This window comes from Sturnira hondurensis, unplaced genomic scaffold (assembly GCF_014824575.4).
Source record: "Sturnira hondurensis isolate 20B ecotype Veracruz unplaced genomic scaffold, ASM1482457v3 Scaffold0022201, whole genome shotgun sequence".
Classification (NCBI taxonomy): Eukaryota; Metazoa; Chordata; class Mammalia; order Chiroptera; family Phyllostomidae; genus Sturnira; species Sturnira hondurensis.
The window spans coordinates 65,650-91,936 of NW_028094832.1; the positions used below are offsets into that span (position 1 = coordinate 65,650).

At 47.1% G+C, this 26,287-nt stretch overlaps 1 protein-coding gene across 1 annotated transcript; it reads left to right on the top strand.

Moving 5' to 3' along the window:
- The first annotated feature begins 821 nt into the window (after window positions 1-821).
- On the top strand, window positions 822-26,238 carry LOC118978951 (retinoic acid early transcript 1E-like). The gene is made up of 4 exons (XM_037034787.1): window positions 822-933; window positions 2,890-3,085; window positions 3,264-3,681; window positions 26,008-26,238. Exons 1-3 carry the CDS (start codon window positions 822-824, stop codon window positions 3,634-3,636), a joined length of 681 nt encoding a protein of 226 aa, XP_036890682.1. The 3' UTR covers window positions 3,637-3,681; window positions 26,008-26,238.
- Window positions 26,239-26,287: the final 49 nt, after the last annotated feature.

Sequence of the window (26,287 nt, forward strand, 5' to 3'; positions counted from 1 at the left end):
TGGGGGAGTGTGAAATGATTACGACGTGGATTGAGGAACCAAATGACACCTCTGTGGGCAGGACCTGGGGCTCATGTCTATTTATTCCCTGAGACTGAACCCCATTCATCGCTATACTAATAGGACCAATGATGATACTTCTGATCCCTGGGGATGACATCAATTCACACTCTAGGCCCAACATGAATGTCTGGGTATTTTCTGCTCCCCAGTGTACACACTGACCAGGTCAATAGCCACATGGCCTTTGCTGTCAACCTGAGGGGTCCCTGATAATTGGGTCCCACCCACTCCTTCCAGTAATGGGTTCCACGTCTCAGAAGTGGCTCATTGTTGCTCTAGTTTCAACTAGAAACTGGGCAACGGATCCTACCTCTTTCTTGGAAGGCTGCTTTTAGCTTCCTATTTATTTTTGTGGGATTTTTTCCTTCTTATTATTTAAACTCAGTACTCTCTGGGTTGGTTTTACCCATTTGCCTGTAGGACTACTGCATTCTATGAGCCCAAGGCCTAGTTTTCCGTGGCCTGGGCCCCTGGTTTGCATTCCAACCTCTGTGACCTTTTCAGTAATGGCACTGTGTGTGCTTATGATAGTTGAGTGCCTATATCTGCAATGTCATGTCCACCTGTGAAGCCAGCCATCAGGAACGGCCATCACTGAGCTTCTCCAAAATGCTGGGGCCCTTTCCACTGTCGGGGAAAAAGAATATTTCCCCTATCCTTCTAGGGTCTTCTGGCTGGTCTAAAAATTGAATTAACTTCAGTTAGGTGAAATTTGAAAAGCCAGTTTTAATTTGGTACAAAGTAGAGGTCAAAGCAATATGATACTCTCTGAAGTGGCCAAAGTAGGCAGCAACAAACAAGCAACGATATGTCAAGAACTGACCCGACAGGAGTTAGCTTGGAGGAGTAAATTTGTCATGAAGAGATCAGGTTTGTCTACATGGCCTTCCTGGCTCTAAATTCCCTGTGTCTTGTGCTGAGGATGTCCCTCTACCTCCTGACACAGGCAGGTTGTCTTGCTTTTAGGAGAACAAAGGCGGGTCAGAGTGTCCTTCTTGACCCAGCTGTTCTCAAGCAACATTAATTCAAATGACCAATATGCAAAAGTGACACATTTTCTGGTGGCCTAACTTGAACGTCATCATCACCAGCTTCCTTGTGAGCTTCGTGAACAAACGGCCCTGCCCGCCTCTTCATGGAGCACAGTCCACAGACAGCTTATGCTCCTTCTGGCTTTGCAGCACCGTGTCCACTCTGGCTCACCTGTTCTTGCAGCCTTTTAACCCCATCCTGTACTACCCACCTGGAAATTCCTCATGCTCTCTTCCATGCTGCACAGTCAGCACTTTTACAAAACCCCCAAGACCCATCCCAGCAGCAGGTAGGCCATAGCTTCCAGGGCTGTGCCAAGTCCCTCCTCCCATAACTGTCAGCTCTCCTTCTCCAACTCTGGGTTCTCACCTCAACAAGCCACCACTGTCATCCCACTTCCTCAGGACCAGAACCTGCACACTCTGCCCTGTCCCTGCAGGGCACTGTATTGTCTGTGACAATCCTCTGGCATCCAGACAGCCAGCCTGGCACGTCCTTGTGTTGTTGGCCCTGACTGAGGCTGGGTGTTGGCCTGCTGGGCACAGAGAGGACGCATCTGGAGATGTGTGGTTTCCATCCAGGCAGAGGCCTCCTGGTCCTCCTCAAACAAGGGGGGGGGGGGCACTGTCCTTCACCTGGTGAAGGGAGGGGCTGGGCAGGGTCAGTCCCTGCTGTGTCAGCCCAGCCATCAGGGGGATTCTGTTGCCATCACAGACATGGGAGAGAGATACAAATGGGTCCTTTTCTTCCAACTCCAACCCTCACCTTTGCTCTTCCTTTCTAGATGCTCCATTTTCTATAAAGTCATTGTCACTCCTAAGCTCAGTCCTACACGACCATAATGTGAAGTTCAAAGCCAGGTCAACACAAACCAATTCATGTATTTATTTATTAATTTAGAGGGGAAGGGAAGGAGAAAGAGAGGGAGAGAAACATTGATGTGAGAGAGACGCATCGATAGGCTTGCCTCTCATTCGCCCCCTGCTGAACCCACAACCTAGGCATGTGCCCTGATCAGGAATCAAACTGGTGATGTTTCACTTAGCAAGACATCGCCCACCAATGAAGCCACACAGGTCAGGGTGCAAACATATTTCTTTATAATTGAACTCATTGGTTCTCTCCAGATGAAGGTGAATGATGCAAAGCCCTCAGAGAGACAGAGGGAACCCCTGAAATACCTAGTAGGAGAACTCAGAAATTGCTTGACATTAGACCAGAGATATTTACCACCAGAAGTAAGTTTGAAAGAAACAGGGTAGAAGAACACTTGTTATAGTTCTACATGTTCATGCAAGAATAGCTGGACTTGCTCCCCAGGGTATTACCTACACCCAGTTTCTGGGGTCCCCAGCCAAATGCACTGCAGCTGGTACTTACATGTGGCAGCTCTCCCTCTCCTGCCATGTGCCACCTCCACCAGGAAGCCTTTCCTGAATACCCCAGACCCACTATGAATTGGGCATGTGTACTATGGGGTCTTTCTTCCCTTTTAGTCAAAAGTCCTGTGTGTTCACCTAGATTTTAAGTCCCAGAAGGATAGGTAATGTCTTGTCTTTTTGTACATCAGAACTTGGTAGATGTCACTAAAAATATCAATCAGACGAATCCTCCTGGTAACAGTGTGTACACACAGGGTCCGTGGAAACGTCAGAGTATTTTACTAAACCCCAGACAGTTAAAGGTGAGACAGGACCAAGGCTACAGAGATGGAGGGAGCTGGGGTGAGACCCCTCTCTCAGCAGCCAGGCCCTTCACAGGGAGTCCCCAGGCTGCCCCTGTTTTTTCTCACAGGTGCTCAATCTCTTGGCCTTGACCTCACTGTCCAATCCCAGTTTAGACCTGGACAGCAGTGGTGCGAAGTCCAGGGATCAGTGGACAAAGAGACTTTTCTTCAGTGGAACAGGGAGAGCAATGAGGTAAAACTTTTGGGTCCCCTGGGAGAAAAGGTAAAGGCCATCAGAACATGGACAGAATGGCCCCAAATGCTGTGAGAAGTGGGGCGAGAGCTCAGGATGAGCCTGCCTGTCACGAGACTGGAGGGAAACAAGACCTGGGGTAAGTGAGGGGAGCAGAGGGGACATAGACACAGTGAGCGTGAGGGAGCGGAGGATGCACAGGCAGGGAGGGGGCCTGGTGGGGAGGCACTGAACCCTGGTCAACCTCAGAGCCACAGTGAACCTAGGGGGAGAAAAGAGCACAGTGTGCAGAGAAGATTGCAGCCCCTACGTGTGCAGGGACACAAGTGACTGTGGGAGACGGCGAAGCTCTCAGAGGCAGGATGACACCCCTGTGTGTGCATCGCGGATCCACCCACCCTGCAGGCAGGCAGAGCTGTGCTGCCAGCGTGAAGCAAAACGATGCTCTGCTGTGTCCCGGAAGCTCACCTTCAATGGGCAGACCGTCCTCCTCTCTGACCCAATAAGCATGAACTGGACACTCGTTCTCCCAGGAGCCAGAGGGGTCAAGGAGGACTGGGAGGACAGCAAGGACCTGGTGGAGCACTTCAGGAAGATCTCAATGGGAGATTGCAATGACTGACTTGGGGACTTCTTAGACCACTGGGAGAAAGAGCTGGAGCCCCCGGTGAGTGAGTGGGGTGCAGAGCGTGTGGTCGTTCTCTCCCTCTTTTTAATGGTCTCAGTTTTGAAGGTTTTTGTTGCTATTTGTATTCTTGTAATACAAAAAATTATTGTGTCTTATAAAAAACAATTAATGAAGACATAAACAGAGATTAAAAGAACAAGTTTACCTTCACCTTTCTCCCCATTTTACACTCTCACCCAAAATGACCAATACTGGCAGTCTGGCTGCATTTTTTCATGCCTTTTTCTATGCATTTCCACAAATACAAACTTAGTTTGAGGAGGTTAAAATATAAATATAAATATATATTTTTGTAAAGTTTTTTTTTTAACTAGCCAAAGGGTTTAGGACATTTTCCACATCAGTGCACACTGCTTTCAGCAATCCTATTTCTAGATTTATCTCCTCTTCTTGATTTAATTATTAATAGCACCTGCTTTCACTACCCAAATCAACCTAGTCACTAAATTAGGGGACCATAAATTATATGACCCCCTAATAGAAAGCTATCTGATTAATGAATTCACAGCAGCCTATAAAGCCATAGTTTTTGTCATCCTTATGCTACAAATAAATGTTTAGATTTTACCCTTTTGGTATTATGTGCCATGCTACAGTGATACATACATATACATATGTATAAATGTGTATGTATCTTTGTGTATATACATATATATATATATATATATATATATATATATATATCTTTGTGCATGTGTATGAATAAGTCTATAAATGTCTAAATCCAATTGTGAGATTCAAGGGTATATACTACATTTCCATTTTTATAAACTATCAGATTGTATCCTTCAAAGCTATGCCACATTCCCCTCCCATAAACAGAACCCATACCCCCAAACTCTTACCAACCTACACTACATACTATACACTTTTTTGGTNTATATATATATATATATCTTTGTGCATGTGTATGAATAAGTCTATAAATGTCTAAATCCAATTGTGAGATTCAAGGGTATATACTACATTTTCATTTTTATAAACTATCAGATTGTATCCTTCAAAGCTATGCCACATTCCCCTCCCATAAACAGAACCCATACCCCCAAACTCTTACCAACCTACACTACATACTATACACTTTTTTGGTCCATTCACTGATTACAGTTGTGGTTGAATTTTTATTTTTTATATTACTTCATGTCTTTTGCTTCTTTTTCAATACTGTTATTGAAAAAGAAGTTATTTTTCTCTTATCAATGTGAGAATTTTCCTTTACATTTAACAAGATACAAGTAAGTTGTTAATATTATCTGTCAGTATTTTACTTATTTTTCTCAGTAGCATGGGGAAAGTGCCAATTCCACAGCCATAAACACTAATATTTTGATTTGTAAAGAATGATTAACAAGAGACTTTAGGACTTCCGCCAAGATGGAGGCATAGGTGGAAACACTGTGCCTTCTCCCACAACCAAGTTTGAATACAACAAAGGTTTGGAGAAACAAAGACACAACCAAAGGACAGAAAATTGAATTATACGGAAGTCCGACTACATCTAACCCGTTCAAAGGGGACAGTAAGAGGGGCGGAGCCAGCAGCGAGCAGGGTCGGGCAGGACAGGGCCCCCGACCCAGGCGCGCAGGCAGACGGGAACCAGTTGGGGTGTGGGGCAGACTGACCGGAGGCGCATATTCGCGCACAGTGAGACGGACCTTACAGGCCCCAGGGGGCAAGGGCTGACGGCGGTGGCACACTCGCGTGCAGTGGGACGAAACGGGTGGGCCCGGTGACGGCAGCAACTGCTGCACCGGTGAGGGCCATGGCGGCAAGAAGACACCAGACTCCCTCTTTGACCCCGCCCCCACATACAGTGTCACAACCCAGCGACTTAGTTGCCCTGTTCTAGTGAACATTTTAGGGCTCTGATCCTGCTATGGAACAGGCACGAACAACCCGAAAGATGGCGCAAGAAGAACTCAAAGTCCCAGAGCCAATAATTCTAAGCGACCGAGAAATTGCCAGCCTCTCAGAAGCACAATTCAGGACACTATTTATCAGGATGCTCACAGAACTGGTAGATTATAGTCACAAATTAGAGGAACAAAGTCACAAATTAGAGGAACATATGAAGGCTAAACTAATTGAAATGAAGGGAGATGCACAGGAAACCAATAGTGATGGAAAGGAAACGGGGACTCAAATCAATGGAATGGACCAGAAGGAAGAACAAAACATCCCACCAGAAAGGAATGAAGAAATGAGAATTCAAAAAAATGAGGAGAGGCTTAGGAACCTCCAGGACATCTTTAAACGTTCCAACATCCGAATTATAGGGGTACCAGAAGGGGGAAAGAAACAGCCACGAGTGGAAAACGTATTTGAACAAATAATAAAGGAGAACTTCCCCAGTCTGGCAAAGGAAATAGACTTCCAGGAAATCCAGGAAGCTCAGAGAGTGCCAAAGAAGTTGGACCCAAGAAGGAACACACCAAGGCACATCATAATTACATTAGCCAAGACCAAAATGAAGGAGAGAATCCTAGAAGCATCAAGGGATAAGGGGACAGTCACCTACAAAGGAGTACCCATCAGACTGTCAGCGGATTTCTCAAAAGAGACCTTACAGGCAAGAAGGGGCTGGAAAGAAGTATTCCAAGTCATGAAATCCAAAGACCTACAGCCAAGATTGCTTTATCCAGCAAAACTTTCATTTAGAATGGAAGGACAGATAAAGTGCTTCTCAGATAAGGTCAAGTTCAAGGAGTTCATCATCACCAAGCCCTTATTATATGAAATGCTAAAGGGACTTATATAAGAAAAAGAAGATGAAAAATATGAACAGTGAAAGGACAGCAAACTCACAGTTATTAACAACCACACGTAAAACAAAAGGAAACCAAGAGGACAGCTAGATCAGGAGTGGAACCATAGAAATGAAGAACACATGGAGGGTTAGAAACAGGGGGGTGGGAGGAGGAGAAGGGGGGAGAAGGCACAGAAAATAGCATAGATGGTAGGTAGAAAATAGATAGGGGGGAGGGCAAGAATAGTGGGGGAAATATAGAATCCAAAGAACTTGAGACACGTGGTTATAAACTAAGGGGGGGGGGGAGAATGGTGGGGGAGGGAGTGTGTGGGTGGAGGGGATTGAAGGGGGGGAATAGAACAACTGTAATGGTATAATCAATAAAATATATTTAAAAAAAAGAATGATTAACATACATTTAACTCAAAGCACAGTGTCAAACTTATCATACAAGGTGTGCATGTATATGGCAAACATACACAGGTGTTGTAAACTACGGACCAGTATAGTCTGCCAACTGAATATGTTGTGAGTCATTTCATTTGTATATGTCATTTCTCCCAATTTTATATTGATTCCTTATTTTTTCAAAAATAAATATTTTATTTAGAATTTTGAATGCAATAAATAAATATAAGTATTGAATTAATTTTTTCTAGCTCCTACACATAAAATCTCATCTCTTTGGAGGTAGCTCTCTTCGAGAGTCTAACACCTTCCCTGTGTGGGTGTGAGTGTGTGTAATTGAAATTTGGCTGGATGGATGGATTGACTGGTTCATTTCTTGTCTGGAAAGTCAGTGACTGCCCTCAGAATTCATACCATCCTCCCTCCCAGCCCCACCTGCCTGGGGGAAGATGTTCCGACCTCAATTAAGCAATAATTCTGTCACCCTGGACTCTTTGAGATGGTGCTTAGGCCCCTACGTACCATTGTCCTTCCAGGGCTTCTTTCCTTCTTTTATTATACTTATTCCTCAACCAGCTCAAATGTTACTTCTTATGACGCCTTCACCTTTTTCCCCAGAGAGAATTAATACCCCCACATCTGCTCAGAGAAGTCTACCCACAGAAAACACGTCAAACTGTATGATAATCAGATAGACATTCAGCGTCTCCCTCAGCAGAAACTTGGTGAGACCCTTGAGGACAGAGCACAACCCCCTACATCTTTATACCCCTGGATCAATAGAGGGGATGTCATATCATTAGGGTTTCTAATTATGGGGGTGACGTATGCTGCCTGGGAAAACAGATGCTAAGGTACAGGAGACTGTTCTGTGTGGCGTGGGAAGTGTAGCCAGCAACCACTCAGAAAGGCCAGTGGAAAGTGAGGTACAGCACACAGGACCCACGCCCACAGATGGGTTCTCCCTAGAGGATTCAGGCCTGCATGGTACCTAGGCTGCTTTCAGACTTGCTTTTTGTTAAAACTCCCTCACCATGAATTGAGGTGGCAAACGTTTACTGCAAAGTAACTTCCTAAAATCTATGCTAAACCTCCCAAGGGTGAGTGTAACCAATTCAACCACTTTTCCCCTTATATATGCAAATATCCTTCTTTTTTGATGTCATCAGCAACATCCTCTTCTTTGTTTTCTGTAAAAGGTAACCACTTAAAGTGAATGTGTGCATAGTAACTGAGGACCATCCTCAATGTAATGTGCCCAGAAAAGCAATAAAAGCTTGTCCAGGCAGGGGCTGGGGTCAGCCCTCTTTCACTGAGAGATCAGCCCTGTCATCCCTTTTTCTCCACAGAATTTCTGTAGACCCTGTGAGTCTGTCTCGTCTTATCCATAATGCTGTGGACACTGTGGGCCGGTGTCCGCATCACTAAGGGTGGTGTGTTTTTAGATTTGACGGGGCTTTTGATTTTTTCTCCTGTCTGTACAATCATTAAATGCCACAGATACTGGACACTCTTCAGCCATCTTGTTCATTACATGGTTCATCCCATGTATCTCCCTCTGTTGGGCACCATCATCATCCTCAGGAAACTTAGAAGGAGATCAGGTGCCATGGAAGGTAAGCAGCAGGCTGGCCTCTGGCTCTTGGGCAGGACCCAGTCTGGGAAGGACTTGAGAGAGGCCCTGTCCCCTGGCCCATCTCTGCATAGAAATGATATAATTTCTTAGTGCAGGTCCCCACACTCCACAGTGAAGCTGGGGCTGCTCTGTGGTGGGGAAGCAGAGGAGGCTCCAGAGGCAGCACCACAGGGTGGGAGGGTGGGGGGTGGGGGGCACACCAAGTACCGCTCCTGTGTGGGGCAGAGGCTCTGATCTAGGAGGGTTGGGGGGTGGTGCTCTCTTGTCTCCATCTAAGCCAGGTCCCCAGCCTTTTAACAAAAAAATTCTTTACTCTCTGAGGATAGCATGGTCTAGATAAACATTTTTCCTATGTTGTCACAGCTGTTCCAGTATCCAATGATCCTTCTCTGGACTAGGAGAAGGTGACAAAATTGGATCAAACCTTGATGACACAGTTGGGGACCCCAGTCTGGCTGCCAATGTAATGTATTATCATCTGTGCTGAACAGGATTTACCCAGAAACTAGTGAAGGTTAAATTTCAGAACATCTCATTTGGATGAGTTTCTGGTATGGCTTCTCAGGGAACAAACATGTTCATTTTGAAAATTTTGCAAAAGTATGACATTTGCCCACAGTCCATTTCAACTGTTATTTCTACCCTGATTTTCTTTGTCAGGTGCAATTGGAGCAGCTGTTGGCAAGATTAGGTTGCAGCCTGGCCAGTGCCTTGACTGTAGCTGGTGAGACTCTCAGTGGAGAGACCAGCCAGTCACGCCAGGTTTCTGACCTGCAGAACGGACATGGTACCCGTTGTGTAGCACTGGAATACTAGCACAATACTTTTAGGCTGGGACTAGAACAAGGAGAATCGCTTAAGGATCAAAGAACTTTCCAGGTAAGTCTCAGGCTCCATAGTTTTCAAATTGTGTTTTGCCTTCCCAAACCACGCTTTACTGCCCACATGGCCAGGCCCCATAGGATACTGAATATTGCAATGCAACCTGTACCTGTGCACCTTTGTCACACCCGGTGATTCAGCACAGTAGACATTCCCACTCTGACACGCTAGCAGTTATTCTCTTTACATGGAAGCAATGTAACGTATTAGCATCTGTGCTGAACAGGGTTTACCCAGAAACTAGTGAAGGTTAAATTTCGGAACATTTCATTTGGAATGCAGAAATAAAACTGCCCAGGACTTCCCAGCACTCTTGGAAAAGCCCCAGCCTGACCCATAGAAAAGCATGCCACATAAAGAAGGATCATGCTGGCATACCTTCCTTGAAAGCATTTTACCCTTACACACAANGCCAAACAGGATTTACTCAGAAACTAGTGAAGGTTAAATTTCAGAACATTTCATTTGGATGAGTTTCTGGTATGGCTCCTCAGGGAACGAACTTGTTCATTTTGAAAATTTTGCAAAAGTATGACATTTGCTCACAGTCCATTTCAACTGTTATTTCTACCCTGATTTTCTTTGTCAGGTGCAATTAGAGCTGCTGTTGGCAAGATTAGGTTGCAGCCTGGCCAGTGCCTTGACTGTAGCTGGTAAGACTCTCAGTGGAGAGACCAGCCAGTCACGCCAGGTTTCTGACCTGCAGAATGGGCATGGTACCTGTTGTGTAGCACTGGAATACTAGTACAATACTTTTAGGCTGGGACAAGAACAAGGAGAATCGCTTAAGGATCAAAGAACTTTCCAGGTAAGTCTCAGGCTCCATAGTTTTCAAATTGTGTTTTGCCTTCCCAAACCACGCTTTACTGCCCACATGGCCAGGCCCCATAGGATACTGAATATTGCAATGCAACCTGTACCTGTGCACCTTTGTCACACCCGGTGATTCAGCACAGTAGACATTCCCACTCTGACACGCTAGCAGTTATTCTCTTTACATGGAAGCAATGTAACGTATTAGCATCTGTGCTGAACAGGGTTTACCCAGAAACTAGTGAAGGTTAAATTTCGGAACATTTCATTTGGAATGCAGAAATAAAACTGCCCAGGACTTCCCAGCACTCTTGGAAAAGCCCCAGCCTGACCCATAGAAAAGCATGCCACATAAAGAAGGATCATGCTGGCATACCTTCCTTGAAAGCATTTTACCCTTACACACAATGGGTCGAATATACGATGAGAAAAGGAGAATAGACTTTGGTCAGTGAAAATACAATGCCCTGTACCAGCAATTTTCAACCTATACCATCTTATGGCACACGTAAACTAATTACTAAAATTCTGCAGCACACCAAAAAATATAGTTTTGCCAATCTGATTTAAAAAAGGGATACTTTGATTCATGCACACTGAACAGCTATTGTTGTGTTGGCTGTTAGCATCCTTTTGTTTGGCAGTCTAAGGGAAAAGAAGTCAGTGTTTTAAAAGGGGGAAGAGGAACAGCCACGAGTGGAAAACTTATTTGAACAAATAATAAAGGGGCACTTCCCCAGTCTGGCAAAGGAAGTAGACTTCTAGGAAATCCAGAAGCTCAGAGAGCCCCAAAGAAGTTGGACCCAAGAAGGAACACACCAAGGCACATCATCATTACATTAGCCAAGATTAAAATGAAGGGGAGAATTCCAGAAGCATCAAGAGATAAGGGGAAAGTCACCTACAAAGGCGTTCCCATCAGACTGTCAGCTGATTTCTCAAAAGAGACCTTGCAGGCAAGAAGGGGCTGGAAAGAAGTATTCCAAGTCATGAAATCCAAAGACCTACATCCAAGATTGCTCTATCCAGCAAAGCTTTCATTTAGAATGGAAGGGCAGATAAAGTGCTTCTCAGATAAGATCAAGTTAAATGAGTTCATCATCACCAAACCCTTATTATATGAAATGCTAAAGGGACTTATCTAAGAAAAAGAAGATAAAAAATATGAACAGTGAAAGAACAACAAACTCACAGTTATTAACAACCACACCTAAAACAAAAGGAAACTAAGAGGACAGCTACCTCAGGAGCAGAACTGATAGAGAAAAGCCCCTTTTCCCCTAGCCTAAGAACGCCCCGTAGAAGAGTCTAACTTCCGCATTCTGCTTCTGTAACCTGCTTCTGCCGCGCAGCCAATGGGAGCCACAGCACCTCAGATATCCCCAAATAAGGAAATAGAACTAACCTCCGCATTCCGCTTCTGTGACTCGCTTGCCACGTAGACAGGAAGTCCCTGCAGGCTATATAAACCCCAAGAACCCTTTGTTCAGGGCTCAGAATTTGGAGGTCACTCTCCTCTGGGCCCGTGCACATAAATAAAGATCGTGCTCCTGAACCCTCGGTGTCTGGTCGCTTCATTTTCTGTAACAGAACCACAGAAATGGAGATCACATGGAGGGTTAGCAACAGGGGAGTGGGAGGAGGAGAAGGGGGGAGAAGGTATGGAGAATAAGTAGCATAGATGGTGGGTAGAAAATAGATAGCGGGGAGGGCAAGAATAGGATGGGAAATACAGAATCTAAAGAACTTGTGACACAGGAAACTTCCGCCAAGATGGAGGTGTAGGTGGAAACACCATGCCTTCTCCCACAACCAAGTTTGAATACAACAAAGGTTTAGTAAACAAAGACACAGCCAAAGAACAGAAAACTGAACTATATGGAAGTCTGACAACAACAACCTGTTCAACCAGACTAGTAAGAGGGGCAGAGCAGGGTCGGGCAGGAAAAATCCCCCAACCCAGGCACATAGGCAGCCGGGGTAGCATCGGGCGGACCCAGTGAGGGCACAAAGTGGCAGGTTGACCTCAGTCACACATTCGAGCACAGATAAACCAGCAAAGGAGTGAGCAGTGAGACGGACTGTGCAGGCCCCAGCAGCAGGAAGCAGCAGAGGGGACCGCCATTGATTTCCTTTGACTCCGCCCCCAAATACACCATCACAACTCAGTGATTGAGTTGCCCCGCCCTAGTGAACACCTAGGGCTCTGCTCCTCATACATAACAGGCAGGAACAGTCCAAAATATGGCTCAAGAAGAACTCAAAGCCCCAGAGCCGATAACTCTAAGCGAAAAAGAAATAGCAACCCTCTCAGATGCACAATTCAAGACACTGGTGATCAGGATGCTCACAGAACTGGTTGATTTTAGCCACAAATTAGAGGAACAAATGAAGGCTAAACTAACTGAAATGAAGGGAAATGCACAGGAAACCAATAGTGATGGAAAGGAAACTGGGACTCAAATCAAGGGAGTAAACCAGAAGGAAGGAAGAAATGACCAAACAGAAAAATGTCAAGTAACAAGAATTCAAAAAAAGTGAGAGGCTTAGGAACCTCCAGGACATCTTTAAACGTTCCAACATCCAAATTATAGGGGTACCAGAAGGGGAAAAGAAACAGCCATGAGTGGAAAACTTATTTGAACAAATAGTAAAGGAGAACTTCCCCAGTCTGGCAAAGGAAATAGACTTCTAGGAAACCCAGGAAGCTCAGAGAGCCCCAAAGAAGTTGGACCCAAGAAGGAACACACCAAGGCACATCATAATTACATTAGCCAAGATTAAAATGAAGGAGAGAATTCTAGAAGCATCAAGAGATAATGAGAAAGTCACCTACAAAGGAGTTCCCATCAGACTGTCAGCGGATTTCTCAAAAGAGACCTTCCAGGCAAGAAGGGGCTAGAAAGAAGTATTCCAAGTCATGAAATCCAAAGACCTACATCCAAGATTGCTCTATCCAGCAAAGCTTTCATTTAGAATGGAAGGGCAGATAAAGTTCTTCTCAGATAAGATCAAATTCAAGGAGTTCATCATCACCCAGCGCTTATTCTATGAAATGTTAAGGGGACTTATCTAAGAAAAAGAAGATAAAAATATGAACACCTAAAATGAAAGCAAACCAAGAGGACAGCTAGATCAGGAGCGGAACCATAGAAATGAGGATCATGTGGAGAGTTAGCAACGGGGGAGTGGGAGGAGAAGGGGGGAGAAGGTACAGAAAATAAGTAGCATAGACAGTAGGTAGAAAATAGATAGGGGGGAGGACAAGAATAGTAGGGGAAATGTAGAATCTAAAGAACTTGAGGCACGTGGTCATAAACTAAAGGGGGGGGAATGGTGGGGGAGGGGTGTGCAGGGTGGAGGGGAATGAAGGGGGGAATGGGACAATTGTAATGGTATAATCAATAAAATATATTTTTAAAAAAAGGAACTTGTGACAAAGGGACATAAACTAAAGGGGAGGAATGATGGGGGAGGGGTGTGCAGGGTGGAGGGGAATGAAGAGGGGATTAGGACAACTGTAATGCATAATCAATAAAATATAATAAAATTTTTTAAAAAATAAAATAAAAATAAAAAGTTTTGTGGCATACTAGTTGAAAATCACTGCACTATGTAGATTATGCATTAGAGAATTGCATACTTGAGACTTATATAAAATGTGTTCTTATATAAACTTGTATAATCTCACATATTACCCCAATAAGTTAATTTTCAAAAAGAATCAGACTGCTGTGTTGCAAACACCTACATTGGGAGCAAAAGTAGACCCAGGGAAACCAAATGCAGCAGGACAGAAATAATCTGGGGTACAGAGGGTGGTGGCTGAGAACCAGGACTAAAGCATACACGAGGGATACAGCCAATAATGCATATTTTAGTTGAAGTCCAAAAAAGAGGTAAGGAAGTAGTCCAGCTAACATTTGATCGTTTAATTCTTTGTATCACCACCGTGTAACTCATAAACCTCTGGGAGAGTTGGCTGCATGCACACACACATACTGGGTGCCAGGTTTTTTTCATTTTTAAGCAAGTTTGTTGGGTATGGTGGCTCTGTAAATGAGCTGGTGTCCCATTTGTGGATGAAAATGGAGTTGAGAAAAAAAAACACAGCAGGTTCAGTGAAACATGAGAGAGAACAAGAGTTCGGGGGGAGTAGAAGCTCGAGGCCAGAGGAGAGCAAGACAACAACAATCTCGTGTTTTCACAGCAATCAGGCATTTGAAGGGTGTCAGCCTCTCATCAGACATCAAGTAGAGGCCTCTATCCTGCCTGTGTTTTCATCTTTAGTCTTTAGAAGAAAGAAACACTGAAGAAGATGTGGGCCCACCCCATACACCAGTAAGGAACAGAGAATACACCATTAAATATGGATCTTCAAAATTGCTAAAATTAAATCAGCTGCTTTTAGAATTTCTGACACGGGAGGTGAAGCCATTCGTGATCTCATCATTGATAATCAATCCAGTGCTGCTCTCTACACCAATCTACATAAATCACAAAGAGCGGAAGAGCTCAGGGATCTTCTGGACTAAATGTGGGATGTTCTCTGAGCTGGAGACTAAGGCACAGCTCCTGACCCACCATCCCCTCTCTCCTGCACACTGACACCCAGCTGGGGAGCTTCTGAGACTGACATTCCTTCTGGGGAATGAGAAGTCCCCAGACAAACAGTGGAGGCAGCGGCTGGGGAAGAGGATGAGAGAGGGCAGATGGGGGAAAGTTTATGAAAGAGGACTCCTTGTGCTTTCACTAAGGAAAGGAGAGTTAGAGTCCACCCTAAGGTCTACGTCCGTTCTCCAGGTGGGCCTGTCAACAGAGAGACAGGACAAGAGGTAAAGACATGGGAATTCTCTCTGGGAATTCAGTGACTGCAACAGAGGTCCTTCCTTACCTCTGAGGGAAAGGTGGGAGAAGGGAGACACCTGGCGAGCCGCAACGCAACTACTCCAGTAACTTAAGTTGCTTACTTCCTACCCTGTCACACTCCCTGACATCTTCCTCACTGTAGGAGCCCCACCACACCGATACACGGGGGTCCAGCTGTTTTGATCCATTTGCTGCCTCACAGCGTCGTGCTTCCTCATCTTTTGTGCAGAGAACTCTCTCTGCCTGGAATTCCCTTCCCTGCTTGGCTGGAGGCCATCAGCCTTCAAAAGCTCCACATAAATATCGCCTTCTGTCAAGCTTTTCCCATCTTCTCCAGGAAGCATACGTCACCATCCTGGGGGCCCTCATCCCCGAGTCATCCTTCTGCACAGTTTCATACTAGTTTATATCAACCCCCCCAGTTTAGGTCATGGTGCAGTCTCCACCTCCCGACTGGATCCAGATTGCTACTCTCACGCCTGTCACACCCTGCTGAGCCCTCTCACCAGACAGTTGAGCGAAGTTGACTAAGATCTCCTACTTCATTTAATTATCACTGAAATAGGACAAGCCCTGAGTTACCAAGAGTACATACTGTCATGGGCCACTGGGCATGAACCCCATACCAAGACTTGGAGTTCTTCCTGATTTAGAGCTGGGTGGAGGGGTGAACAGGGGACTCTGGATTTTTGTGGAGAGGTGGGCATGGAGAATTCTGGCCTGATCCAGACTACCATCTCCCTCCAGCAGGAGCCATGTGGCAGGTAGTGAGAATCCTAAGAAAGAAGTGGGCAGGATTCTGACTTGGGTAGGACAGCTGCACCTCGTGATCTGTTTGTTGGAATTATTCTGTTTAGGCTCGGGAGGGGGTAGCTGAGCAGGATGTGACTAAGCCTAGTTTCTAAATTAGGGGCAGGACTGTAGCTCCATAAAAGGAGTGGCTTGGTGAGCAGTTTTAGCAAAGAACATCAAACAGGAGGGGCGGTGCTCTAGACAGGCTGTGGGCAAACACATACTCATTCCTCCCTCAGCTTTGGGCAGAGGCCCTGGCAGCCAGCCTCCTTGCAGAACCACCTTGAGGTGTGGGCCCTGAGGCTGCCCAAGAGGAGAACTGTCAGGGAGAGGGTGGTCGGGGCAGCGAATGAGAGAGACAGAAAGGCAGGAGTGTGCATGGGGGAGCAATGCAGAGGAGAGGGGACGAATACAGAGGAGAGGAGAGTGTATGTGTGGCAGTGACACGAATTCATTTGTCAGTGAGCAAGGTGGAGAATGAGAGAGCACCAGACAGAGCGTGTTGGGGTGGGGACTACAATTTGTGTGAGAGCCTTGGGAGACTTGGGGTGTGTGTGTGTGTGTACTGTCAAGTGTCTTGAGGGAGGAGTGTATCTGTGACTCTGTACAGCTAAGCACGGGGCAGAGGGGAGGTGTAGATGGAGGGGCTGGGGTGCACTAGGCAGAGACCATGTATGTGAAGAAGTGATGTCTCCAAGAGGAATGTTCCTGGAGCTTACAGTGGAAATTCTTATGTGTGGAAGAATTTTGAAGGAGGCAAGTAGGTCTTTGTGGTGAAGGAGCATGTGTAACAATACAAGCACGAGAAAGCACAGGCACACATACAGAGGGAAACCAGGGTGCCTGTGCAGGGGGTGGAGAGTGTGGCAGGCATGGCCCTTGTGTGTGGGAGAAAGTGTGTGTGGTGGTGGGAATGGGTGTGCAGAGGGGTGAAGGGGTGTGAGGAGTTCTTGGGTATAGGGTAATGCTGTGAGGGGAGATTTGCGAGTGTAAGGAGGCAGTGTGAGCCCGGCCCATGGAGAAGGCAGGGGACATGTATACTTGAAGGGTGTGGGGGCTCACACAGTACAGGGATGGAGACTCAGGGGGAGTGTGTAAGGGTGTGAAGTGTGGAGGGTGAGGTCACTTTGGAAAAACCCGAGATGACTGACTCGTGACAGCAGCCAAGTGGCGCCGCAGGGGTTTGCTGCTACTCAGACCCCACTCACACGTAGGGGCCGTTCTGCCTGCAGTTTCGGGTCTGCCTGGAGCCTGAGTGGTCATATCCCCTCCAACCTTCCCCACCCCACCAAGGGCAGGGGGCAGCACACGCCCTGCTCATACACAAGGACAGGGTCCCCATCACCAGAGGCAGGGGGATGAGTGTGTGAGGAGAGAAAGGACAGGACCAGAGAAGGGACATAAGTATAGGAAGCCTCGGGAAGGTCAGTACAATAACAGGGTTAGACGGTGCAAGAAAAAGGCAGGAGAGACAGGGAGGTGCCCCTCCCCAACCCCACACTGGGACTGAGCATCCTGGCCTTGGAGCCTCTCCAGGTCCAGGTCCTCCTCTCCATCTCCTACTTTTTCAGGGACACTTGTCCTTGTTCTGCCCCACACCTCCTTCCTGTCCCCTTGACCCTTCTTCCCATCTTCTCTGTTTTTCCTTTTTACTCCTCATTCTGAGCTTTTCTCAGCTCTCCATCCCCTGTCCACCCTCTGAGGGATGGGGAAGACAGTGAGGGACAGGACAGAACCTGAAAAGATAGGGCAGCGAAGCCTTCCAGCCTGACCCTTACACACTCACCACCAAGTGCATCCCGGGTACCATCCAGCAGAGCAGACGCAGCAGCAGCAGGAGTGCAGGATAAAGCCTGTGAGCCACTCAGAGATGCCTCTTGGCTGTGGAGCTACGGCCCCGTTTATAATAGAACCAGCCAATGACTACAGAAAATACCAGACACGCACGTCAGCCCACACCTGTCCTCCGAGCATCTGAAATGCTGTTCTTAGCCAAGAGCCGCCCTACCCCCTACACCCATCACGTATCTGCTTTCAGCTGGGTGCTATTTTTGCCCGATAAGATTGTTCACAGTCAGAGCTTAGATGAGACTACATATTTTTGTAACGCCCTGCATTTGTCTATTCTCTCAACATAGCTGACGCCTCTCCCGGGCATCTGCTTGCTCTGCTGCTCTGGCATCAGTACAGGCCCTCTGAAAGTCTCAGTAGTGCCAAGCAACACCTTTGTGTGCCTTACAGAACGTCAGACAGTGGGGTGGAGGCATCAGGGAAGCTGGGGGAAAGGACCCTGAGACTGGGGTGCCCCTCTGCAGGTCTTGAATTTCAGAGGACCCGCCCCTGGGATCACACAGACTAGGATTCTGATAGCCCGCTTCCCTAGTCCATTGCTACAACAAACTACTGTAGACTGGCTGGCGTATAAACAACACAGATTTACTTCCAACAGTCCTGGAGTCTCTACTGGCCAAGATCAAGGCTGCTGCAGCAGGTATCTGGTGAGAGGCTGCTTCCTGGTTCACAGACGGCTGTCTTCTCGCCATGCCACCCCACTGTGGAAGGGTCCTGAGAACTGGGCACCTCTTCAGTCAGGCACTCATCCCATCAGTACCCCCTCAGAGGCCCCATCCACAGATAGCATCTCTATAGGGGCCCAGTGTGTTTTGGTCTGGCAAATGTGACTCAGCTCTGTATGGGAAACCTATACAAACAAAGGGGTGGGCAGGAGCCAGACCTTCAAACCAAGTTTTCCCGTGGTAATCAGGCCTAGAAAATGCATACAGAAGGTTATGGCTTGCTCTTGCTACAACTCCCTCACCCTGATCTGAAACAACAAATGTGTATTGTCTGTCTTCAAGGTAAGTTCCAAAGCATGTTTGAGTTCTCCCAAGGACAGAGCTAATCGGCTCATCACCATCCCCCTCTGCATGTTATTTCCATTTCTTTGATTGTACCTAAAATGTAGACAATAATATTCTATGTACTAGGTAATAAATTTTTCTCTGATGTAAGGCCCAAGGAAAATAATAAAAGCCTGTCAAGGCAGGGGTCAGGGCACTCCCCTCTTGAGGGAGTGGCCGAGGCACCCATAGACACTCTCCCCTTGAGAGAGTAGCCATGCCGTTCCCTTTTTCTCCACAGGATTGTTGTCGCCTGTGCATTTATCCTCATCATCAGCTACAACAGGCGGACTCTACTGGCCAGAGTCCGCCACACATTCCCTTTGGGAGTTAGGATTCCAACATACAAATTTGGTAGGGACACGGACATCACCTCTGCAGTGACGGACATCACCTCTGCAGTGACGCCCATCCCAGGTAGCTCCTCGCATTTTCTCTCAGACTCTTACTGTCTCCATTGTAGCTTCACTGTCCCATCTCAGTCCAGCCCTGCCATGCAGTGGAGGGCTGCACAGGGGCCAACAGAGTCACAGCCTGTCCTTCACTAGGACAGTGACAGCAATGCATTCTAACCCGTGGCTCTCCTGGAGGAGAATGTATATCCCACAAAGGAGTGATCTGAGCAAACCCAAACTCCGAGGAAGACGTGGGGCAAGGGTGTAGGATGAGAACACTGACGTGAAGCTGGGGAATCATGGGCCAAGGGGTGAATGTGATGGGAACCAGGGTCCGAAGACCATCGAGGGAAGGGCAGTGTCACTGGGAGGGCAGTTGGCTATAGAAGATCTCTCCTGTGGCCCAGCATCCCAACCTGAACTTGGGAGACAGAGCAGGATCTTGAAATGACCACAGCAGCAAGGCCATGGCTGTTCAGGGCACAGAAAGCACAAGGACATGTTGGGCCCTCATGATTCAGTCTGGTGATCTCCTTAGGGGTGGCAGGGGAAGGCCCTCCCACTTCTAAGTAAAGATGCTTTGTGGACCCAGAGTAGTCGAACACACCAGTGGATGCTGGAAACTGGGCTTTTATGGACAGATGTCTGTCATCCTTGACTAGGTTAAATGCACTGGACAGTGGCACAAGGTTTAGCCAGATGGATTAAAGGGAAGTGGGAGACTGTCAGAGAGTTGACTCAAAAGGGGGATTCTCGCAGAACTGAGAAAGTTCTGGAGGCAACAGGTAACTGAATACATGGGGAGGATATAGTAGCTCTCTTGAGAAGAGATCTAATGCCTTATTTCCTTCCCTGGGACACTTATGCCTGGGGTGTGTGTGTGTGTGTGTGTGTGTGTGTGTGAGAGAGAGAGAGAGAGAGAGAGACAGAGACAGAGACAGAGACAGAGACAGAGACTGAGACAGAGACAGAGACAGAGACAGAGACACAGACTGCTCTCCTGGCAGACTTTGCCCAGAAGAATCAGAAACTGCCAAAGGAATTCCCCGTTCTTGTCCCAGCATGTCCCAATTACTTCCTCACTGTCAGCAGACCCCCTACCCCAGTAACCAATGGTCAGACTGGAGTTCCTGCAGTCCAAGTGCATGGTATGTGCCTGAACATTTTATTCATGCTCAGTCCTACACCCAGAATTTCCTTTCCCATCAGTACCCCCTGGTCAAGGTGCAGTAATCCTTCAAGCCCCAGTTCACAACCACCTCCTACAAACACTTTCCATCTCTTCCTTCTAAGCGTTCACAGCTCTGACCACAGACAGAGTAGCCCATGGTGCCCTGATCAGTTCTGTGTTTGTCTCCTCAAGTAGACTCACGAGGTCCCTGAGGGCACATCCCTCACCCACCTTTGTGTCCCTGAGCATGGTGAGTGCCTATGCACAGAAGAGGATCACTGAATTTGGAAAGAAGTAAATGTTTTATTAAACTGAAGACGACAGGATCTGGGCACAACAACACCGCAGGATTCAGACCTAGACAAGGATTTTCATTTTCTATTTCTTTTTCCACCATGCCATCCCCACCTGGGTACCCTCGGCAGTCCTTTCTTGCCTAACTTTAACCAGGTGACAGCCTCAAGGAGGGCAACAGGGACTGTGGAGCGAAGGTAGGTTGGGGAGAAGAAAGGGAGGGTCCCCCTCCTGTCTGAGATTATAACCTCATTTAAGAATCAAGGAGATGTGAGCCTGTCAGTTTTACTCCTGCCCCTTCACTGAGCCTTCTCCCGTCAAAGAGCAAGACAGACCTAAAGCAGAGTGACCTTGACCTGGGTGGGTTCAACTCTGAGCCACGTTGAAGCCTCACTGTCTTCAAGCAATGGGAAGGGCAGGAACTGTGACAAGGTTCGGGCTTACTTCTGCTTTAAAGCAGGACCCTTAGGTGACAAGTGAGCTTTAAAACATATGTCTTAAGTCAGGCCAAGGTCACTGCCTTGACAGCTCTTCGGGTGGGAGGTATGGTGGCAGCTGCAACACAGGGAATGAATATGCCTACACCTGGGCTGGGGTGGTAGCATGGTGGGCACAGATGAGCTATCACAAGGAAGGGGGTCCCATCCATAGAGCAGCAGGCACAGGGGTCTGGCTTAACCCCTGGTGCAAGGTGACTGACAAAGACTTAACTGTCCCACCCAAGCAGGCTGGGACCAGCTGCATTCCCAGCAGCCAAGGACGTTGGGGAGTAGGAGCAAGGCAGAAGGCCAGTTTCAGCAACTAGGCAACAATAGTCAGGAGTTAAAGGAGGCCACCAGGGAGACATGTGGGTTCTTGACTCACCCAGTTTCTTTCTCGTTACCTGACTGAGCCTGCTCTGGAAGTGCTGGCTGTCTGAGCAGGAACAGGGCAGGGCTCTGCTGCTGCTGACAAATACTGGTTCCTATAGCTGAGATAAACAGAAGTGGGGGTGGTGGGCAGGGTGGCCCTACTGGAGGGCATGTTAGGTTTCAGAGTAAAAAGAGGGTCCATCTTGGCAGGAGCCTCCCACTGTACCTCATGGGTCTCCCCTTCACAGGGAGCATCAGCACCTGAGAGGAATGGAGTTTCATGTGCCTGCTTGCCCTGGGCCCTCACCTGACTCAATATACAAACTTAATTCAAAGTTGCTCAAATACCCGAATGGAACACCTAACACTACAACACTCCTAAAAGAAAACAGAATAAAACTTCATGACTTGCAACATGGCAATGATTTGTTGGGTACGACACTAAAGGCCCAGTTAGCAAAAGAAAAATATGTAAATTGAACCACATGAACATTTTTAAATTTGTGCATCAAAAGGCAGCATCAACAGAGTAAGAAGGACACCCAGGAGAGAAAATATTTGTAAATTATATATATTAAAAGGTTAATGTCTAGAATGTTCTGGGGATATGATGTACACCATGGTGACTATACTTAACAACACTGTATTGCATATTTGAAAGTTGCTAAGAGAGAGATCTGAAAAGTTCTCATCACAAAAACTTTATTTCTAAATTCGAAAGGTAGTAGATGTTAACTAAACTTATAGTGGTAAGTTAACACGCTTCCACAATTATACCTGTAGCAAATTATTATGTTCTTCATCTAACTAGTGCTCTGGCGTATGTGAATTATAGCTCAAATAGAAAACCCTCAGACCCCCAAAATGTATTCTCTAGATAAACTACAGATTTCGCCCACTCTCCGAAAGCAGAGCATTCTAGGCAAACCTTTTGCAGGCCAAACTGACACAAAGCAATGACGCAGTTGACTTAGGGCACATCCTGCTAAGAATGACAGAAGAAATCTGGATGAAGCCCGGATGCTCACAAGTACAGGTCAGACTCTGGGGCTTGGGGCTGAGAGGCTGCCTGTGGCTCCCAGGAGGGAGCTTGGGGGGCCCCTCCCACTGCCGGGGGGGGGGGCTGCTGCCTCTGTTACCACAGCCACAGTACACACAACAAACACTAGTTTTGCTTTTCTTCTTTTTCGGTAAAAACCAAAATCCTCTTCTGATTCCTTTTTTAAAAAATATATTTTATTGATTATACCATTACAGTTGTTCTATTCCCCTCCTTCATTCCCCTCCACCCACACACTCCCTCCCCCACCATTCTCCCCCCCCCTTAGTTTATAACCACGTGTCTCAAGTTCTTTAGATTCTATATTTCCCCCACTATTCTTGCCCTCCCCCTATCTATTTTCTACCTACCATCTATGCTATTTTCTGTGCCTTCTCCCCCCTTCTCCCCCTCCCACTCCCCTGTTTCTAACCCTCCATGTGTTCTTCATTTCTATGGTTCCACTCCTGATCTAGCTGTCCTCTTGGTTTGCTTTTGTTTTAGGTGTGGTTGTTAATAACTGTGTGTTTGCTGTCCTTTCACTGTTCATATTTTTCATCTTCTTTTTCTTATATAAGTCCCTTTAGCATTTCATATAATAAGGGCTTGGTGATGATGAACTCCTTGAACTTGACCTTATCTGAGAAGCACTTTATCTGTCCTTCCATTCTAAATGAAAGTTTTGCTGGATAAAGCAATCTTGGCTGTAGGTCTTTGGATTTCATGACTTGGAATACTTCTTTCCAGCCCCTTCTTGCCTGTAAGGTCTCTTTTGAGAAATCCGCTGACAGTCTGATGGGTACTCCTTTGTAGGTGACTGTCCCCTTATCCCTTGATGCTTCTAGGATTCTCTCCTTCATTTTGGTCTTGGCTAATGTAATTATGATGTGCCTTGGTGTGTTCCTTCTTGGGTCCAACTTCTTTGGCACTCTCTGAGCTTCCTGGATTTCCTGGAAGTCTATTTCCTTTGCCAGACTGGGGAAGTTCTCCTTTATTATTTGTTCAAATACGTTTTCCACTCGTGGCTGTTTCTTTCCCCCTTCTGGTACCCCTATAATTCGGATGTTGGAACGTTTAAAGATGTCCTGGAGGTTCCTAAGCCTCTCCTCATTTTTTTGAATTCTCATTTCTTCATTCCTTTCTGGTGGGATGTTTTGTTCTTCCTTCTGGTCCATTCCATTGATTTGAGTCCCCGTTTCCTTTCCATCACTATTGGTTTCCTGTGCATCTCCCTTCATTTCAATTAGTTTAGCCTTCATATGTTCCTCTAATTTGTGACTATGTTCCTCTAACTTGTGACTATAATCTACCAGTTCTGTGAGCATCCTGATAAATAGTGTCTTGAATTGTGCTTCTGAAAGGCTGGCAATTTCTCGGTCGCTTAGAATTATTGGCTCTGGGACTTTGAGTTCTTCTTGCACCATCTTTTGGGCTGTTTGTGCCTGTACCGTAGCAGGATTGGAGTCCTAACGTGTTCACTAGAACAGGGCAACTAAGTCGCTGGGTTGTGACGTTGTATGCGGGGGCAGGATCAAAGAGGGACAATGGCTTCCCGCAGCCCCGGCACCGCAGCCACCCCCGTCACCAGGCCCACTCGTTTCGTTCCACTGCACTGGAGTGTGCCACCGCCGTCAGCCCTCCACCACTGGGTTTGCCCCCTGGGGCCTGTGTGGTCCATCTCACTGTGTGCGAATGTGCGACCGCGGTCAGTCTGCCCCACACCCCGACTGGTTCCGGGCTGCCTGCGCGCCTAGGTCGGGGGATCTGTCCTGCCCGACACAGCTCCGCTGATGGCTCCGCCTCTCTTACCATCCCGTTGAACGGTTCGTAGTTGTCGGACTTCCGTATAATTCCGTTTTCTGGTCTTTGGGTGTGTCCTAGTTCTCCAAACCTTTGTTGTCTTCAAACTTGGTTGTGGGAGAAGGCACAGTGTTTCCACCTATGCCTCCATCTTGGCGGAAGTCCCTCCCTCTTCTGATTCCTTAGGTGAGTGGAAACAGGTACTAACATAGGTCATTCATAAAAGTGAAGGGTGCGATTCAGACACGCAAAACCTGGGAAATACCTACCCTTGGCTTTTCTTGATCTTGGCTCCAACAGGATCGTTGGACTCTCTTATCCTTGACGATACACCAGGTACTGTGTGTCTTCAGGTGCTTGGCGACAAGGAAAGTCATCATTTAGGAGAAAAGAATTTCAAGGATTTGGGATCCAGTAGGGGACAGTGGAGAAAATGAAGGAAGATGGAGGGGGCGGGGTGGGAGGAAAGGGGAGGCCAGGACCAAAGGAGCAGGGAGACCCTGACCAGTGTGGCTTGGTTGGCTGCTCTTGTACTACAAAGTTAAAGGTCACCGATTTGATTCCGGGTCATGTTTCTCTCCCTCTCTTTCTCCCTCCTTCCCCTCTCTCTAAAAAAAAATAAAAATATAAAGTGTTTTTTAAGAGAATAAGCAGGGAGAAGAGAGGATTCAGTGGAAGGTGAGAGAGGAAGGTTAGTAGAGGAGAGACAAAACATTTTCACATTACCTCTAACGATCCTGCTCACCTGCAGGGTCTTAAGGAGAGTGGAGAGAGGTTATTCAGGTGAATTCTGCTTTTTTAACTTTTTAAAAAAATGATCAATTGTATTGTACGTATGTGCAAAACACCCCCACCCCACACACCCAGACAACATTGTTTAGCAGTAGTAGGGTTTCAACATGTCTGTTCTCGTCTATCTGGGGCTGAGGACTTTTGTCGGCACACCCTGGTGAGGTATTTATATCTACTCCCCAGAGTAGGCTCAGTAAGAGTGCTCCCAGAAACTCTCGAAGCTTCCATGCTCACAACTGCTTCTGGTAGAAGCCTTAAAGAATGCTGAGCCTTGTGTGTGTGTCCTGAAATCTCTGGACCTGACTTGGAGGGAAAGGGATGAGGAAGTGGTGTTGAAGGGAAGGAGCTCTGTGCAGGCTTTGGGAAAGAGGGTGCCCATTCCAGTCCTCTGTGGGGGCATAGTGGTATGGCAGAGCTTGACCAGCTAGCTCCCCAGGAGGTTCCTTATACCCAGCGCCCTGGGGACCAGTCTGTGGCACCATGGCTGGAACTGCACTCGCCTTCTCCTGCCAGGCCCCACCTTCTCCCCCAGGAAGCCTTTCCTGAATACCCAGGACCTGCCCTCAATTTGTCATGTAGTCCATGGGGTCTCTCTTCCTGTTCTGTTCTAATTCCTGTCTGTTCACCTAGATTTTAAAGTGCAAGAAGATAGGTAATGTCTTGTATTTTTGTACCTCAGAACTTGGTAGATGTCACTGAACATATCAGTCAGACGAGGACTCCTGGTCACAGTGTATGCACGCAGGGTCCATGGAAACATCAGAGTATTTTACTAAACCCTAGACAGTTAAAAGTGAGACAGGACTAAGGCTGCAGAGATGGAGGGACCTGGGGTGAGACCCCTCTCTCAGCAGCCAGGCCCTTCATAGGGAGTCCCCAGGCCACCCCTCTGTTTCTCTGTTTTTTTCCTACAGATGCCCACTCTCTTGGCCTCAACCTCACTGTCCAACCCCAGTCCAGAGTGTGTGAAGTCCAGGGCTCAGTGGATAAAGAGACTTTCCTTCTGTGTGACAGTGACAGCAACAAGGTCAAATCTTGAGGATGCCCTAGAAGAGAAGGTAAAGGCCACCAGAACATGGCGCCAAATGCTGTGAGAAGTGGGGCGAGAGCTCAGATAAGCCTGCCTGTCATCAGACTGGAGAGAAAGACAGGGGTAAGTGAGGGGAGCAGAGGGGACATGGACACAGTGGGCAG